At 48.0% G+C, this 17812-nt stretch overlaps 1 protein-coding gene across 3 annotated transcripts in view; it reads left to right on the top strand.

The window, feature by feature from the left end:
- GLYR1 (glyoxylate reductase 1 homolog) overlaps positions 1-17812 on the top strand; it is a 36070-nt gene that overhangs the window by 14307 nt on the left and 3951 nt on the right. For 2 of the 3 annotated variants that reach the window (XM_066576712.1, XM_066576714.1), the window contains 10 exons: positions 4537-4608; positions 6827-6877; positions 6956-7029; positions 8447-8546; positions 8827-8880; positions 11982-12092; positions 12662-12763; positions 13548-13710; positions 15345-15524; positions 15698-15822. In XM_066576712.1, coding sequence (XP_066432809.1) covers positions 4537-4608; positions 6827-6877; positions 6956-7029; positions 8447-8546; positions 8827-8880; positions 11982-12092; positions 12662-12763; positions 13548-13710; positions 15345-15524; positions 15698-15822 — 1032 coding nt within the window. The remainder of the gene's footprint in view (positions 1-4536; positions 4609-6826; positions 6878-6955; positions 7030-8446; positions 8547-8826; positions 8881-11981; positions 12093-12661; positions 12764-13547; positions 13711-15344; positions 15525-15697; positions 15823-17812) is intronic. The other variant, XM_066576713.1, reaches the window with a different exon arrangement.

Raw genomic sequence — 17812 nt, forward strand, 5'->3', positions numbered from 1 at the left:
GAGCTAATACCTGGTTGCGGTGAGGTTGGTTATAGCGATCTTCATCTGATGTAAGTATAGCCCCGAGGTCTGCAAGCTGCCGCTCCCCAGTGTGACCTGGCAGCCGCAATTTGCAGACCGGCGGTAAAGCCTTCCGTAGAGGGAAGCATCTCAGTTTCTCTCTCTGTTCGGTTGCAGCGTACCGAGGACGACCCTCACTTCCACCACTTCCTGCTCAGCCAGACCGAGAAGGTAGGCCATGCCCAGCATGCGAGAGCAAGACCGGGGGCCATTTCTGGTCCTCCATTGCTTTTAGCATCCAGTTGATTCCAAAAAAATCCAACGTTGTCCCTAGTGCAGGGAGAATGATGAGCCTCGTCACGGATCCATCCCAGTATGAAGCGGGTTTGTTTATTTGTATTGATCTTCAGTTATGTTGTATCTTAGACTCTAGTCGCAACCAGAGCTGCAGTGCAGAAATTCAAATCCCACCACTGCCCCCTTCGCCGTACAGAGAATTAGATAGTGTTCACACCAGTAGTTTGATCCTGGGCCATCATGGAGGGGGTGATATTGGACATTGCTGACTGTGAATGCAGCTCTGAAGGTACTAGAGTATAAGACCTCATGTTGTAAGATAAAGCCATGTTCTATGGTGATAGAAACGTATAAAACTTACAGGAAGTCTGTCTCCTAAAATTTACATCATAAACCTTATTGCACACGCGCCGATCTTAGAAGCGCCGTATGCGGATGGCATCTGGAGACGTCCAATATTGACATAGGAGTGTGGTTTGTAGATATGGAGGCGAGTCCCAGGTTGGGCCAGTGAGAAAACTGCTCACCAGACTGCGGAACTAAGTGGCATGCCGCATGCTGCGTGAGAAGTCAGGGTGAGGAGCAGAAGCGCTGCGGTTACACCCCTGTCAGCCCCCTTCCAGTGTGACGATTGGTTTATGGTGTGAGCCTTAGGTGACGGACTCCCTTTTAATATTCTGATTACCTTTTATAATTAGCTTTTTCCCTACATAATGATGCTTGTTTTGGACAGAAACATTCCTCCTTATCGTGTACAGAGCTGCAGTGTAAAGCATGGAAGACAGCAGCCTGAACCACTGCTGAAATAGTCTGTACCATATGCAGGAAAATAATCTCCAATTACCTAAAAATTGAGTGTTTTTCTGTCCCATAAATAGAATTTTTAAAGGGCCACATTTTTTTCCATTCATTCATTGGCAGCGTAAATTGTGACAGCAGCATTTAAATGTCCTTATTGATGTTGGGGGGTCCTGAACGGCACCCAGCGATGACATCACTGTCCGTAACATCGAGGGCCTTCTGAAAATTCCCGGGGCTGCAATTACATCTCGCAGTGTAATGTAATACTATGGTATTACATCATACTGCAAGAACGATCAAACAATCGCCAGTTCATGTCCCCTGTGAGGACTAAAAAAATGTAAAAATCAGTAAAAAAAACCCCAAAACCACTAGAGTTGAGCGAACGTACTCTGTTGAGCTTGATGCTCGTTTGAGTATTAGCGTACTCGATGGCGCTCGTTACGAGAGAGAGAAACACGCGAACCAAGAAGAAAGAAGGGGGGGGGGGGGGGGAACTTGGGACCCGGCGTCCCACATACATTTGGGTGCTCGCTCATCTCTAAAAACCACGTCTGCCATATTTATAATAAAATCTAAATAAAAATAAAAACCTATTTGATATTGTTGCATCCATAAAACTCCGATCTAGTAAAGTAACGCATTATTTACCCCACACACCGAACGTTGTCAGAGAACAAACTAAACGCCAGAATTGTGCTTTTTTTTTTTTTTTTTAAAAAAAAGGTTTTTTGGTCACTCTGTCTCCGAAAAAAAAAATGTGATTAAAAAGTGATCGTCATCTGTACCCCAAAAGAAACTGCGGGACGTCCCGCGAAAAATGAGCCTTCTACAATTATGTCGGCTGAGAAATAAAAAAAAGTTATGGCGGTCAGAAGATAATTTAGTTTTTCCCAAAGATATTTTATATTTTAAAAGTAGTACAGCAAAAAAAAAAAAAATATATATATATAATTTGGTATCTCAGTAATCGTACCGACCCACAGAATAAGGTTATCAGGTCATTTTTGTTGCAGTCTGTACGCCGTAGAAACAAAACCCCTTAAAGATGGCAGGATTCCTTTTTTTCCACCCCCATTTCAGTTTAGTTGTACTTTTCAATAGTAGCATTGAAAGGCGTGACCCTAAGAGGTTAATAAACTCCAATTACCTACAGCAGAAAAGGATCTGCAGTGGGCGAGGCTAATGATGTGGATTCTGAAATCCCTAGCTGCCCAATTTGCCACGGATTTTCCACCTCGAATTCATTCTTTGCACGTGGGGTCAAAATCAGCATCAAAATGCCGCCCCGGATCTTGGTGCTGACCGTCATGTACGATTTGTGGAGGATGGTTTCTGCAATGTGCGCGCTTGTCCTCTGTTCAGGATCCTCCTCTCTTAGACCGCCTGCACACGGGCGAGTCGGATTGCGCATGGAGAATCCTGCTCTGACAGCAGCATCCGCGTGTACCTGCTGTCGCCAGTTTTTCTGTACTGCAGATGCAACCAGCGGCTCGCTGTCACACAGGACAGATTTTTTTCTTTTTTTTACATTCTTTCTCCCCCACATCATTGCCAGGCGATGACACAGAATTCACGACTTGTTTGCAGTGTTCATTGCAGACTGGCCGCTGATTGGACAGCTTCCATTGACTTTAATGGAAGCCATCCGTGTGGAGCCTGCGTTAAAATGGAGCATGCTGCAAACTTTTTTTTTTTACCCTCCGCAAGCGGAAATCTCAATTCTTTTCCGCTGGTGTGTAGGAAGCAGCAGATCTCCATAGGGTGTAATGGGCGGTATTTGCTACGGATTCACAGTGCAGACGCCAACCGCGGATTCCGCAGCAAATAACCGCCTGTGTGCAGACGGCCTTAGCCAGAGTCTGGAGTGGTTATATAGAGTGTCCCTCGCTCTGCAGGGCCCGTCCTGTATCACACAGACAACACACTGATGGAACACAATGGACCCCGTGTAACGCCCCTTTTAGACGAGCCGCTTCTCATTAAAACGAGCGAGTGTTGTCACCGCTAACTTGTTTGCAGTAGTTCAGCCTATTTAGACAGACTTCTAAATGCAGCGTGATGCTTCATTTCCCCTGTGGTGGCGCTGCAGGGAAATTGAAGGCTTACCGCCAAGATCCCCCGGAGATCACAGCTGATGGCAGAGGACCCTTCTAACAAGTAGGGATTGTCCAAAGCAGAAAATCCCTACAAATGCGAAGAGACCTTTACAGCAGTGACTGTCCTGGGATCGGTAGTGTACGGCATTAGATGTGAGGTGAGGATGCCACCGTCCTGCGAACCCAGTATCACCCACCCGCTTAAGAGCTGCAGGCGTTGTGTGTGCCAGGCGCCTGGCATTCAGTGAGTTAGGAGCGACAGGAGACATATGGAAGAGAGTATGACTGCAGGATCGGGCTACACGGAGCGCGGTTGTAGTCTGTAAGCATGGTGACACACAAATGTCTATAGAGCTGTATACACAAAACGGCAGATTTAGTTTTCATATTACGGCGTTATGCAGAGTAGCTTCGTTCTTTAATTTAGACACATTGCAGCTAAGTAGAGAACGTTAATATTAAAGGGGTTGTCAGCCTGCAAAATGACTTTAAAATTCGATCCAAATGGGTTAAAACAATAAAACCAACTGCTTACAAGCCCTCAGCCCCAGCTATCCAACGCTGCAGCCCCATGGTCGTCCTGGTCCTAGTTGTGGAATGGAAACCATGGGGCTGCTTCAGCCAATCAGAGGCCACCGCGGACTGGTATCATGGCACCCAGCATCTGTGCGGGTATGCCAGGAGAATTGCGCTTGACCGCTCTGCCTTTGATTGGCTGCAGTGGTCACATGGTTTCTGTTCTACAACAAAGACCAGGACAACTGAGGGGCTGCAGCAGTGGATTCCTGGGGTTAAGGACGGGTAAGTACTATTTGTTTTGGGTAAGGAAAGGTATTATTTCACCTCAGGGAGAGCACCTGGGTGGTGAGAGGAGACCTATAGGCCATCCATGCTCCTCTGGGAAATATGCAGATGGAACAATACCTCTACAGCGCCACCTACTGGAAGGCAGCGTTCTTGCAATTTAATGTCAGACTTATTAACACAGATAGTTGCTTCAAGGTGATGGCCTCTCATCAGTGTGCAGCAGGCTTCTGGCTAGGGGCAATCATCCCTAAACAGACTGTATTTGGTGATCTCTTCCCTTAGAAGACTTTGGTTTATATTCCCAGTCATTGTTACAAGGCCTGTTAAAAGGTCTGACATTGACTTGCAGGAATGTTGTCTTCCAATAGGTGGCGCTGTGGTGGCTTTGTTCGTTTTTGTTTGTTTTTTTTTTGTTAAGCTCATTTGCATCAAACTTTTTAAAGTGATTTTGTGACCAGACAACCCCTTTAAGAATGACGCCTTGATGCTTCGGGATAATCCTGTCATGTTGGTCTTTTGTTTCTCTCTGTAGGAGGACACAGCGGGTGACAGCTGGCTGCTACATGGGCACAGGACACTCGGCACGGAGATGGTGTTAAAAAAGGTACAAGTGGTGCATGCTGGCGGTCTGTGGAGTAATTCTGGTCAGCCAATACTCGGTTATGTTCTGGGATGTTCCCACCCAACTTTTCCAGACATCTGAACAGTAAGGCCTCCCTCACACAGGCGTTTTTGTACAGCGTTAAGCGCTGCCTTTTCAGCACTGCGCTAAACGCTTTACAACGCTACCATTAATTTTAATGGGGCTGCTCACAGAAACGTCCAAATACAGCGCCTTCAATGCTGCGCTTTGACACTGATGCATGTTCTGCCTTTGGCAGTTTTCAGCCCTGTGTTGCCCATTGAAATGCATGGGCAGCGGTTTCAGCACTGCTGAGTACGCGGCACAACTCGGTGCCGCATTTTGACAACGTTAACCGTACACGTTTTTTTTTTTGGGAGGGTGGGTGGGCTTGAAATGTAAGCCCTCTTAGATGAGGGTGGGGGGGGGGCAGTCAGGGTCTTTGCCGCAGATCTCTGGCGTTGCTCCAGGCTTCCCCTGCACTGACAGGTCATCTATTACTGGTAGCCAGGTTTGAGAACCCTGCCTCCAGTAAGAGATTGCTGTGATTGGTGCATCGAGCCAGCGCCGAGAACCAATCGCCATCATTGACTGCCTCAGCCAAACAGAGCTTGCTGACTCCGATTGGCTGAGCCAGTGTCGAGAACCAATCACAGAAATCTCTCACTGGAGGTGGTGGTCTCAAACCTCGCTGCCAGTAATAGCAGATCTGTCAGTGCAGGAGAAGCCTGGAGCAGCGCCAGAGATCAGCGGCAGGGACCCTGATGGCAGCGGCTAGGTGAGTTACTTTTTTCTTCCAGCTTCCTTGGCTGCGTCGTCAGCTGTGCTGGAAACACAGCCAAAACGCTGGCATAACGCATGCCAGCGCTGCTGAAACCACAGTATACGCAGGGAGGCCTTTATGAATCTAGTGATGCTGTGTGAGACTCTAGATGCCCATTTCACTCATTAAAAGGACCCTGTCAGGAGCACAGGATCCATTTAATTAGTGTGGAAGGCTCCTCCCTCCTGGTGCTGATTGACAGGTCTGTCCATGTTACTTTATGTAGGGAGACACTTGTCAAAGACCATGAGGTGGGGGTGAGGGAACGAAGAAATTAATACTAAAAGGGTTGTACAAGAATCCAGAGGATTCCCCGATATCGAGAACAGGGGTCTTGTGTCCCCATCTGCATGTCACCTCTCCCCCTCACAGTGACATCCGTATGAAAAGAGTGCTGACCGAGCATGTGCAGGCGCTGTTCCATTCATTTCAATAGGGCTGACGGAAATTCCTGAGTAGTTGCCATTCGGTTATGTTGATTGTGAATGGAGAGCTAGTGTGCTTACATGTGCAGTGCTTCATTCAGTCTTCTCCTCATTGTGCCCCCCCCCACAGTATAGTAAAGATGATGGTGCCATGGGAGAACTTGTAATTCTGGTACAACCCGTTTTATGAGCCACTCGTGTAACCCAGTGTGCAGCGCGCTGTGAAGTGTCAGACGTAAGACTTCCAGAATGGATCTTTATCAGTGACTTCCAGCTGAAATCAGCTTGGTCTCACTTATACGGTGCTGCTCGCAGATGGGGACCTGACAGGTTTCATGTAGCAATTATAGACTTCCCATTCAGTATTTTAGGAAGGCTGGGTGACTCCTCCAATGAGTGCCATAATTGTGGCTTGGTAGTCACCACCCATCTTTCCAAAAAACATGACTATGAAACTCTTGACCGGACACTATGATGATAGGTTATAAAGTTTACCTATAGTTTCAGAAGTTTTGATCAGTGGGAGTCCGAGTGCTGAGATCCCAAGGATTGCTGCAATTAAGTCTTTGGGTGCTGTGACCAGCTGATCCTCAGAAGTGGGATTATCTGTGTACAGACCCATACAAGGCTATGAGTCCATGCACCGCTCTGCTGACTTCTCCAAGGATCAGCCAATCCCATCCAAGGGGCAGAGCACTTGGCTCCTCCGCTTCAGCGATCGGTTGGGTTCTCTGCATACGGGCCACCACCAATCAAAATAGGTAATGCTTTTTAATATTAGTATGTTGCTCTAAGAGGAAGACTTTACGAACATATTGTGGGGTACCCTGGGTCTGGAGCTTCAGGGCTGCCCCCTGACTTGCTGCTGGGGTAACTTTCACTGGCAGTTAGATACAAATCTTTTGTGTTTCCCTTGATTGTAACCTACCTGATCTCTGCTGTCTCTCCGCAGCCCAGCGTCACATACCAGGCCATCAGTAAGCGACTGAAAGTATCAGAAGAGGTGAGAATTCTTCAGCCCATCACTTCTTGATTTGGTTCCCTTTTCTCTGGGTCTGACACTGGTCTCCTCTGTTCACAGGACATGGGCTCCACCTCAATCCAGGCAGCAGACAGCACAGCTATCAATGGCAACATCACCCCCACAGACAAGAAGTAGGTCTCTAAGTGCCTCGCACTGCGTAATGTACTGGCGCTCAACAGTATAATCACTTGAAAGGGTTTCCAGTTGGGAAGTCCATTTTTAAAAAATCCACATATGAAAGGTATTTGCACCATATATATGCACACTGGTTATGGGTATAAATGGCGCAACCACTACAGTCTTATCCTGTACCCCATTTCTGATGTTTCCTCACATCGCTATTTTTCAAGATGGTCGCTGCTGACATACAGCTTGAAACTACATTTCCCACAATTCCCTGCTCTGTAAGTCCTTCCTGTGCACGTCCCCACTAGGCCCTGCCCTGCTGTTGGTCAGAAATCCGGTCCCAAGAACTGAATATAAAAAAAAAAGTTATTCTTGGTCGTTCCTACTGAGCAAGTCCGACCGGTAGCGCTGGAGTGCCTACAGATCGTATTCAGGGCAACCTGTTAATAAGCACTTCTGAAGTGTCCGGAGACACTGATGGTTTATAGAACTACAGACACATAATCCAAAGCAGAACCACAGTGCAAACTTTAGTAACATTTGATTAGCTTTAGTTTGACAGCAACTCTGTGCAACAGGGATACTCCTTTAAAGGGGTTCACCAGTTTTGTGTATTCTTTAAAGGGGTTTTCCAGGAAAAATGTGATTAATGACCAATCCTTAAGATAGTTTATCAGTAGTTGATTGGCAAGAGTCTACTGCTTGGGACCCAGCTGATCAACTACTGCTCTGACCCCTGTCTAGCGGCCAGCAGTTGTAACGGATAGGGACATTTAAATGTTGCTGTCACCTGGTAGCGGCATTTAAAGGATTAACAGCTGTGATCAGCATTCACGCTAATTGCGGCTGTCATTGAGAGACGGCACCTGCACTGTATAAAGCGAGATTTGCTGCTGATCCTGCTCCATACAAACTCCGAACCTCCAAGACGTAACTGGATGTCCTGTGTAGTTAAGGGGTTAAAAGGGTTTTTCAGCACTAAACTGTTACCCATCCTGAGTATCGCAGCTGGCACTTCTGTCCATACCAAGCACAGTGCCTTACTGTGACAGTGCCTAGTATTGCACCTCCGTCCCATTCACTGGAATAGGATGGAGCTGCTCTCATGGCACGTGACGAATGATCGTAACATCACTGGCCTGAAAAAAGGCCGGGGTACTCACCGGAGCGCCGCGTCTTCCTAAGTCAGGTGATCCGTGGGGAACCTGAGTGGCAGACCCCCACCAATCAACTATTGACCCATTCTTAGGATAGGTCTTCAATAGTTTAGTTCGGGAAAACCCCTTTAAAAACATTGCAAACATTGCGGCAGAACGCTGCATGTGAATCCAACCCTGCAGCGACACAGGACTGTCAACTATCCGCACTTTGACATAATTTCCCTCCTGCCGGATTCTGATCTGTTTTTCTTCCCTCCTCCAGGATCGGATTCCTCGGTTTGGGCTTAATGGGAAGCGGCATCGTATCCAACCTGCTAAAGATGGGGCACACAGTCACCGTATGGAACCGGACTGCAGAGAAGGTAACGGACTGTGCGTCTGCACTGGAATTATTCATTGTATGTCATTCAGTGCATCACACCTGTCATGGAGGGGGAGGACGTCTCGAGGGTTGTAGTAAGTCCACTCGGGACGGAGCTTTACTGCATTTCCTGTTGTGGCCAGCCGCTGGCGCCGCACGTCACGTGTGATCTCATACTTCATTGGAATCACTGCAGCACTCACTGCAGGGCTGACCTGTGGCTTCCCAGTCTCTTACTCTCAGCCCTGAGAATGTCAATCTCCGTTATTTCTCTAAACTAGAGCACGTCTGGGGGAATTCACAGTGAAGTGTGGGATCAAGACGACAACAGCAAGGTAAAGACGCTTCGTTTCATCTCAGCCGCTGAAAAGCATTTCCCTTAAAGTGAGTCGTCCTGGTCTGTTAAGGTTGTTGGCCATTTCTAAGTCCGGTGTGTTCCTGGGAAAGATGGGTGGCAGCCAAAATGGTCTTCATTGCAGCTCTCACAGTAAACCCTGAACTTTCCTAGTCTTTATTGCAAACCTGCTTATACAGTGATGCAGATGGGGAGTCGTCTTGTGTAGATTTGCCATTCTGTAGTCCAGGAAAGCTGGATGAGAATTCAATAGAAGTGTAACAACTCGGCTAGTTCAAAAACCGGAATGGCAGATTTGTGCGGTACTTAGCCCTCCACACGCCTGTATTCCTGCATAACTAGGCAGATTTACATTCAGGTGTCTAGGAAAGCGGAGTGATGACCTAAAAGTGTCACTCTACTTTGGACGAGTCTTGTGCATAGATCCTATTATTCTGGCCGTGTTCACACGGCACAAACCATAGCAAATAGGTGTCATATGAAGGAGAATCCGTCACTAAAAAATGGTCACCTCCTCACGTGGCCTCCACGTCCGGAAATCGGCACGCAGATTTGTCCAATTGAAGTGGACTAATCTGTGCAGATCTGCAGCAGTTTCATGTGCACATCCGTGGCAGAATCCATGGCTGAGCTGCGAATTACGGTCCGCGTTGGACTCCTCTGCTGCAGATTGTGCATGCACCCCTAGGCTATTTCACATGTTACATGGTTGGTGCCTCGACTCCACATCTTCCCTGCATCACTCCACAAGTAAGTAATAACATAAATTATCCTAAAAACAGGTCCCCCATGCTGTAACATAACAGTCTTCTATTCTCCTCTCCCCGCATTTCCAGCGCCGTAGGTTCATTTCTCCATGCTTGGTGTTTATAAGCTGCCGTCAGCCTGCGTATACGATGTCACAAGTTGCTGCAGCCAATCATGGACCACAAGCTCCCAACCACTTTGGTCTGTGATTGGCTGCAGCAGCCTGTAACGATGACATCACAGGTGATACTGGCGCTGCTGTCATGGGAGATGCAGGGAGGGGGGAGAATGGCTGTCTGTTATGTTATAGCATGGGCGACCTGTTTTTGGAAGATGTAATTTATGTCGGACAACCAATTTAAGGAACTGTAATGGCAGCCATATTGATTGTCACCCAGCTCGGGATATAATTGGGGTCCTTATACACAAAGCTGTTCTGACCAACATAATTGGTTCTCATCTACCAGGCGTTCATACAATTATCCATCCTCTGTACAACTGCCTCATTGTCGGCAGCGCATCCCACATTTTATTTTTGTGTCGCATTAAATATGTGATCAATGAGCGTTTGCCCGTTTATTGGGTGACTGGCGCACCTTCACACGACCTGGCCGGGCAAATAAACTGTCTAGCAATGTTCTTAAGAAATTGAATAACTTGACAGCAAGGACGACTCGGGGACGTCTCTTTACTGGGGACTTTAGAGGGAAATGCTCTTTGAAGGCTAGCTCCACTTTTATGGTCTGGAGTCGGGAGGGGGAGAGGAACCGTGTAGCATTGTACGGATGCAGTTGCCCCTATGGCAGGTGGTGGTCTAGCAATCATCACCAATAATAGAAGAGATGTTTGAACTGCCATCTGAAGCGATTGATCTAGTCGTTGGTGTATACTACTGTCAAAACTGGAGCTCGCCTTCTTAAAGGAACACTAAACATGGAAAATGCAACATGTCCGCTCTTCCTCATTTTCTTTGGTCTCCTAGTTAAAACTTAGAAATATATTAAGAAATGTGTCCCCGGAGATCAGCCATCCCCCCCTCGCTGTCTAGCTGCAGCAGGAGCCTCCCCCCTCTGCTCTGTCTGAAGCAGCAGCAAAAAAAAAAAGGAAACGGCCAGCAGAATAACCCCCTTCTCGCTGCACGGTTTCTACAAGATTGTGTCAGCATCATGCAGAAAATTCTGCAGACTGAGGAACGATGGGGGCAAAATTCTCTCCTGTTTACTTAAATCGTTCATTTCTAGGTTTAGTGTTCTTTTTGAGTTATTTTTTTACAGATCACTTTACCTTTTAAAGAGGCACTTAAGAGGTTTTTATGCTTTAAATACATTTATCGCCCATCTAGAAGTGATAAATGTATGATCGCTGGGGGGTCCAACTGCTAGGACCCCTAGCAATCATGAGAAAGATGATCCTGGAGTCCCTTGTGTGAATGGGGGCAATAGTGCGCATATGTACCCACCGCTCTATTCACATCTTTGTGTACCAGTCCCATAGAGCTGAATGAAGCGGTGCTCACACATGCACATCATCATCCTATTCATAAAGGGGTTCGGGGACCGCTGTCTCACCATTGCTTGGAGACTCAGTGGTTGAACACCTACCTATTATTTAGTGATACATATACACTGCTTAAAAAAATCTCAGGAACACTTCCCAGTATAATCCCAAATCACTTCCACCTCCGGGATATCTATCTGCCGCGTCAGGAAGCGGACGGGATTGGGAATCCGTTTCAATAAAGGTACAGCGAGACACCCCAAAAAGGGGGTGGAGATAATTCCTCTCCTTCCCGACGGATTCTTCACCAGTTCTGCTGACCCAGCTGTCATACACAGACTCCATGAGGGTGACATGGGGGTCCGGCATCCTGCGGTGGGACCGGTGCTCAAATGGCATTTGCCAGAGAACACCAGAATTGGCGGCTCCTCTGTCGGCCATTGTCCGCTTCACATTGAGCGCAATTAACAGACGTTTAAAGGTCTGAGGACTGTGGAGATCTAGACCTGATGTGTGATTTAAGTGTTCCCTTCATTTTTTTGAGCAGTGTGCTTCTTGCTAAACCCGCTTCTAGCTGTACAGAAGAGCAGCTAATATCAGTCGCAGCTATGTATATAACTCTCTGGAGGCTCTCGCACTGGAGATGTGACCCCACGTAGTGATCGGGGGGGGATTCTGCCCTTCCCGTTACTTGAAGAACACGAAAGTACTAGACCGAAATGGATAAAACACGGAGCGTCAGATTGTACTGATGGGCTGCAGAATTAGCATCCCTTTAAAATTGTTTGTTTGTTGCTGTTTTTATCCCCTCACTCTTATCATTTCCATTTCTTGCAGTGCGACTTGTTCATTCAGGAAGGAGCACATTTAGGCAGAACCCCGGCGGAGGTCGTCTCTACCTGTGACATCACGTTTGCCTGTGTGGCAGATCCCAAAGCGGCTAAAGATGTACGTTGTCGTCTCGTCTGGCATCTGCCACATTCCAAGTACAGGGTGTATCTGTATATTTTTATGCATACATACACATACCCCACATAGTGTAGATTTGAGCCAGTGACTCACTGACGGCATTCTCTCCCGTAATCCTGATGTCGCTGATGTAATAAAATCAGACTAGATGTGATTGGTTATTACAAATTAACAGTGCAGTTATTTACGGAGTGACCATCTCAAAGCTGTCCAGCCCTACAGGGTGTATTTAGCTGCTGATGCGGAATCTCTTCCGGCTGGAGTTTACACACTGCCTGCGACATGCTGCTGCACAGAGCTTGGCCTCTCCTGGCTACATCCAGCATCACAATCAGAAGGATCTGTATAACGATCACTGCTCTAATGGAGTTATAGCCTCCTTTTTTGATCCTGGAAAATATATATTGCGCTGAGCTGCTGCCTGTATTCAGCATTTTAGATGGGTGACAGATATTTCCTTGGGGGGTAAAGTAAAATGACCACCAGGGGGTGCTGGGAACATTTTTGTGTGTCTGGTGGAGTTCTTTAATAATGTTCTCTGCTTCCAGCTGGTGTTAGGGCCCAGCGGCGTGCTGCAAGGGATCCGTCCAGGAAAGTGTTATGTGGATATGTCTACAGTGGACCCAGAAACAGTGGCTGAACTAGCACAGGTAACGGTCTGGATATCTAAGTGTGTAAGACTATGTTCACACGGGACGGAATATGCTGCGGAGAGTTCAAATTTTGGCACCGATTTTTGGCGTGGAATTCAGTCCCTCAATAGAAGAGGTGGCATCCACACCAAAAACTCTGGTGCTATAATTGACATGCCGCAGATTTAAAATTCACACTGCATGTCAATTTCCGCATACGAACATAGCCTAAGGCTTCATTTACATCTGTTGAAGATTGCGTTCAGAGCCTTCATCGAAGACGGCTACTTAAACCCAGGACGAAATAATGCTGCATGCAAGGTGCGGAAAACAGCTGGTGTGCATAATGACAGCCGGACACTATAGTCAGTGGGTTCTGTTCGGCGTGTGTGAGACCCGGCACTTCCAGGTTTCACCCTTGTTTGGCTCCTCGGATGGAGCCAAATAATGCAATTAAATCACGCAGGCGGGAACAGACCCCCACTAAATGGAGGTAAAAAACCACCTGACATGCCTCAAGTATTGATCAGTGGGGTCCGGGTGCTGAGACCCTCACCAATCGCTAAAACAAATGGACAGAAGCAGTCCGCTGATCACTGTGCCTGTTCAGCTGTCATCAGCAAGCGGCATACAGACTAGAGAGCGTGTGCTCCGCTCCGAGCAGGGACAAAAACAGACAGACAAGCTCTCAGAGGAGTGCTTCTGTCCGTTCGAATTAGCTCCTGGTCCCCTCTTCTCAAAACTTAGTTACCCTTTAACTTGTGAGTGCGCCCCCCTGATCTCTGTGTCCTTTTTCGACCAGGTTATAGTGTCCAGGGGTGGCCGCTTCCTAGAAGCCCCCGTGGCCGGTAACCAGCAGTTATCCAACGATGGCATGTTGATGATCCTGGCAGCTGGAGACCATGGCGTTTATGAAGACTGCAGCAGCTGTTTCCAGGCCATGGGCAAGACCTCCTTCTTTCTTGGTAAACTCATTTGATATAGTTGTGTAATACTTAAAGATATTCCGATACCTTATAAATGGCAGGTTTAACCCCTTCACACACTTTGAACTAACAGTACTGTATGTCAGGGGACTCTTAATAGTATGTAAAAGTGCACCAACTACCCATTACGGGGTATGTTGACATACCCTTATAATCATGGTCGCCAGTCCCAGTGACCTGATCGCCACGGCTGGTGTCAAATATGTAGACTGTCTTGGACCAGATAAAGGTCCCCAAGCTTATTTCTATGCACAGGCACAACTGCATGCATGGATGAAAGTGACCTTCCGTCTCCAGGACAAAACTTCTTGAGGGTCCGGAGAGGGGGAGTTATGTTACCTGGTTCCCCCCACTATTGCTGTGGATCTGGCAGCATCTGATGCCCCTCTGCAGATGGCTGTACTACCCGATGCACACCGAGCACTATTGCATATCAGTAACCCAAGTGACCACATACCAATCTGGTTGGTCAGCGCTGCTCACATGAGCAACCCTAACCAATCTGAAAGCTGTATGAAGTGTCCCACCACCAATGCACAGACTGTACCGGGTAGTGACTGACGCAGCGCAGCCATGTTGGGACACCACAGATTGGCCACAGGAACAGGCAGATCTGTGGCATAGAGAAGGGAATAGATCATATAAATCCCCCCTCCGGTCCAGCATTTAGTGCGGTTCTGAAAGGGTTACAGACTATGGGTGTGGAGTGTGCTGATCTTATGGGGCATAATGACCTGCGCACACTACTATATTGATGAGAACCGTGCCAGGCCGTTGTGGTGTGAGGATACAGACTGAGATTTCGTTCAGGCTCACACAGCCGTACGAGTAACCTCCTATGTGGGTCACGCAGGGTTTTACTGCTGTGAAGCCAGCGGTGAGCCGACTTACGGTAGCGATATTGTACTGTGCATGACGGCATATCTCTCGATTGCCGGCATGCGCAGTCCTCCTGTTTTTGTTATTCTTTTGTTGTTTGGCTGCGCATATATACGCTGTCTACAGGGAATGTAATTGCGTATAAGGGCCGTTGATTACGCGCCCATAAAAAAAACATCGGGCCGTCTCACACGTAAAGCACAGCAAATTAGACCAGGTTGCGTTCTTTTTTGCACTCATGTATTATGCAAATGTGCGCGAACGGTGTAAGTCAATGTATTTGACTCCCTGTGAACTACTGCATATCACGCGCACATACATCGCATGTGTAATACAAGAAACAATCTTAACACTTTTTGACACGGATTCTACGCCAGGAAATCTGCACACAGATTTGCTTGCTGACGAGGGCTAAATCCACATGTGAATGTATGGTAAAAGGGTAGCCATGTGGCTTAGCCGCAGGCTTAGAGGTGAATACGCGTGGACATCGGACGTGGATTCTGCGATATGAAGATACTCTTGTGCAGACGTGTTTCTGCAGGATTTATACAGCCCTTCTCCGGTTTCAGGGGCTTTAAAGTAGTGGAACCTGATAACGCCCACCAGTGGAACTGCATATAGTACTTATACATATTCCCATTTACATGTGCAAGGAAGGAGAATCGGGTGTAAGCGCACATTGCAGGCCGTGTGCTGTAGACGTTGCTAGATTTTCTGTCTTTCTCTTCTAGGGGAGGTGGGGAACGCAGCTCGGATGATGCTCATCATTAACATGGTTCAGGGCAGCTTCATGGCCACGATAGCAGAAGGCATGACCTTGGCGCAGGTGACCGGCCAGTCCCAGCAGACCCTGCTGGACATCCTGATCCAGAGCCAGCTCTCCAGTATTTTCCTGGACCAAAAGTGCCAAAGTAAGCGTGTACCCCCCCCCCCCCCCCCCCGCGTCCTCATTACTTTTCACTGGTTACTTCTTCTCTGCCTGAGAGCCGTGAAATCACAAATGTCAAAGCTCATTTTCTGCTCTACTTCACCAGATGTCAGGCTTCATTGCCGCCTCTCCTTAACAGCACGTCTCTCATTACAGACATCCTGCAGGGGAACTTCAAACCAGACTTCTATCTAAAGTACATCCAGAAGGACCTGAGGCTCGCCATCGCTCTGGGAGACTCTGTCAACCACCCTACCCCTATGGCTGCCGCAGCCAATGAGGTGAGGCCATGCTGGGACAGCAGCGGCATGTCTAAATGTCTGCAAAACAAGTTCAATAGACCAGAAAAATAAAAGCGGCAGTCTGATTGGTTGCTGCACATTAGAATAACATGCCAAAAGTCATGGGATAGCAGTATGTAAATTGATGAAGTGGTGTTATCTCGGGGGACTGCCTGGGAACGCCCCACCTATATCAGTTGTAAGGTGTTATCTTGTGAGAGGTATGGGCTTATTCAGACAACCGTATATCGGCTGGGTATTCACGCCCGGCCGATATACGGCGTCCCTCTCTGCAGAGGGAGGAGGCTGGAAGAGCCGGGAGCAGTGCTCTGAGCTCCCGCCCCCTCTGCACTATATGCAATGAGAGGGGAAGGATGAGGTAAAGCTAAGTTCCTGACCTAGCTCCGCCCCGTCCCACCCCTCCCATTGCAAATGGGGGCTTAATTATTGCGACCGGCGGCTTCTGGCTAGAATTGTGCGTACAAACAGGCAAGCAAATCTGACAGAAAACGCATCCACATTCGATGCCGGAGGCAGCAAACGCATGTCCCACGGCTCGGTGCTACGTTCTTTAACCTCCATGGGATTTGGGAGCAGAAAACCTACCATGGTGGCTCTGTTATCACCACAACACCGGACACCGCTAATTGGACAGTGCAGGACTGGTAATATGCAGTGCGGTCCAATGAGTTGCGGTACCAATTGTTTGGGGCTGATGGTAGGGTTCGTGTGTGGTGCAGACCCCATGAAGCCATGGACCCCAGTGGTCAACAAGGCATGATGCAAGCTGGTGATTCCATACTGGTGTGGGGTGTCTTCCCATGGATTGGGCCCACTGGTCTGCGTAAACGTGTCCTTGGTGCCCGCTACGGCTTGCTGACCATTTGCAGCAGTCATGGACTTCATGTAAAACAATGATGGGATATTCCAGCTGGATAATGCACCGTGCCATCGAGCTCAAGTTGTCCAGAATTGGTTCGAGGGGCTTTCTGGAGAGTTCCTACTAATGGTGCGGCTGCTCATTCTCCCGCCAAGAGCCCAATCGAGCATTTATGGGATGTGTTGAATAGGTCCATCCACACCTGCGCACCTACAAATACCACGGAGCTGGGGGGGGGCATCCAGACGGCCCAACATCCCTCCACATGTCTTCCATCCACTTGTGGAATTATACCACGATGAGTTGCCGCACTTCACTGGTTCTACACAATATTAGTTCCTGTCCCATGACTTTTGGCATGCCAGTGTATATTGATAGAGCGACGTCCCATAATGCATTGCATGTTGTTTAGCCTGATTTGCTGGCCATTGCCTGTAGTTGATAATAGGAGGTTTCATTCTGCTGTCCATACTCACCAGTTGTCTTATTTGCAGTTATCGGATCTCAGCAAAGGTGCTTCAAAGGTTTTTTCCCTACTGCAGATTCTTAGTCCCTATCCATTGGGTAGAAAATAAATGTTTGATCGGTGGGGATCCAACCATTGGGACCCACAGGAGTCTTGAGAACTGCACCCTGAAAGCCTCTGAATGGAGCGGCAGGGTGCAAGCTCTGCCGCTGCTATATGCACATTTTTGGGACAAGTGGAAATCAATGCACTCAGTCTCCCTCCGCCTCATAAACTGACATGATTGAAGTAGTAGTCGTGCATGCACACCGCCGCGTTATTCACAGCGGCATATGACAGCGCACTTTATACCGCATTTTTACAGGCAGTTTATCTATGGGCATTCACTCATAGCAGCCCTGAGGGCCCCAGGCTGCCATGTCAACCATACAGCAACCTGCTATCCCAGGGTTCCCCAACTCCAGTCCTCAGGGACCGCCAACAGGTCATTTTTTTTCCAGGATTTTCTCAGAATTGCACAGGGGATGTAATTATTGTCGGTGCCTCAGACATTGCCACAGGTGTTCTTATCATAGGATATCCTGAACACATGACCTGTTGGTGGTCCCTGAGGACTGGCGTTGGGGACCCCTGTGCTATCCTAT

This window comes from Eleutherodactylus coqui, chromosome 8 (assembly GCF_035609145.1).
Source record: "Eleutherodactylus coqui strain aEleCoq1 chromosome 8, aEleCoq1.hap1, whole genome shotgun sequence".
In the NCBI taxonomy this organism is placed as follows: Eukaryota; Metazoa; Chordata; class Amphibia; order Anura; family Eleutherodactylidae; genus Eleutherodactylus; species Eleutherodactylus coqui.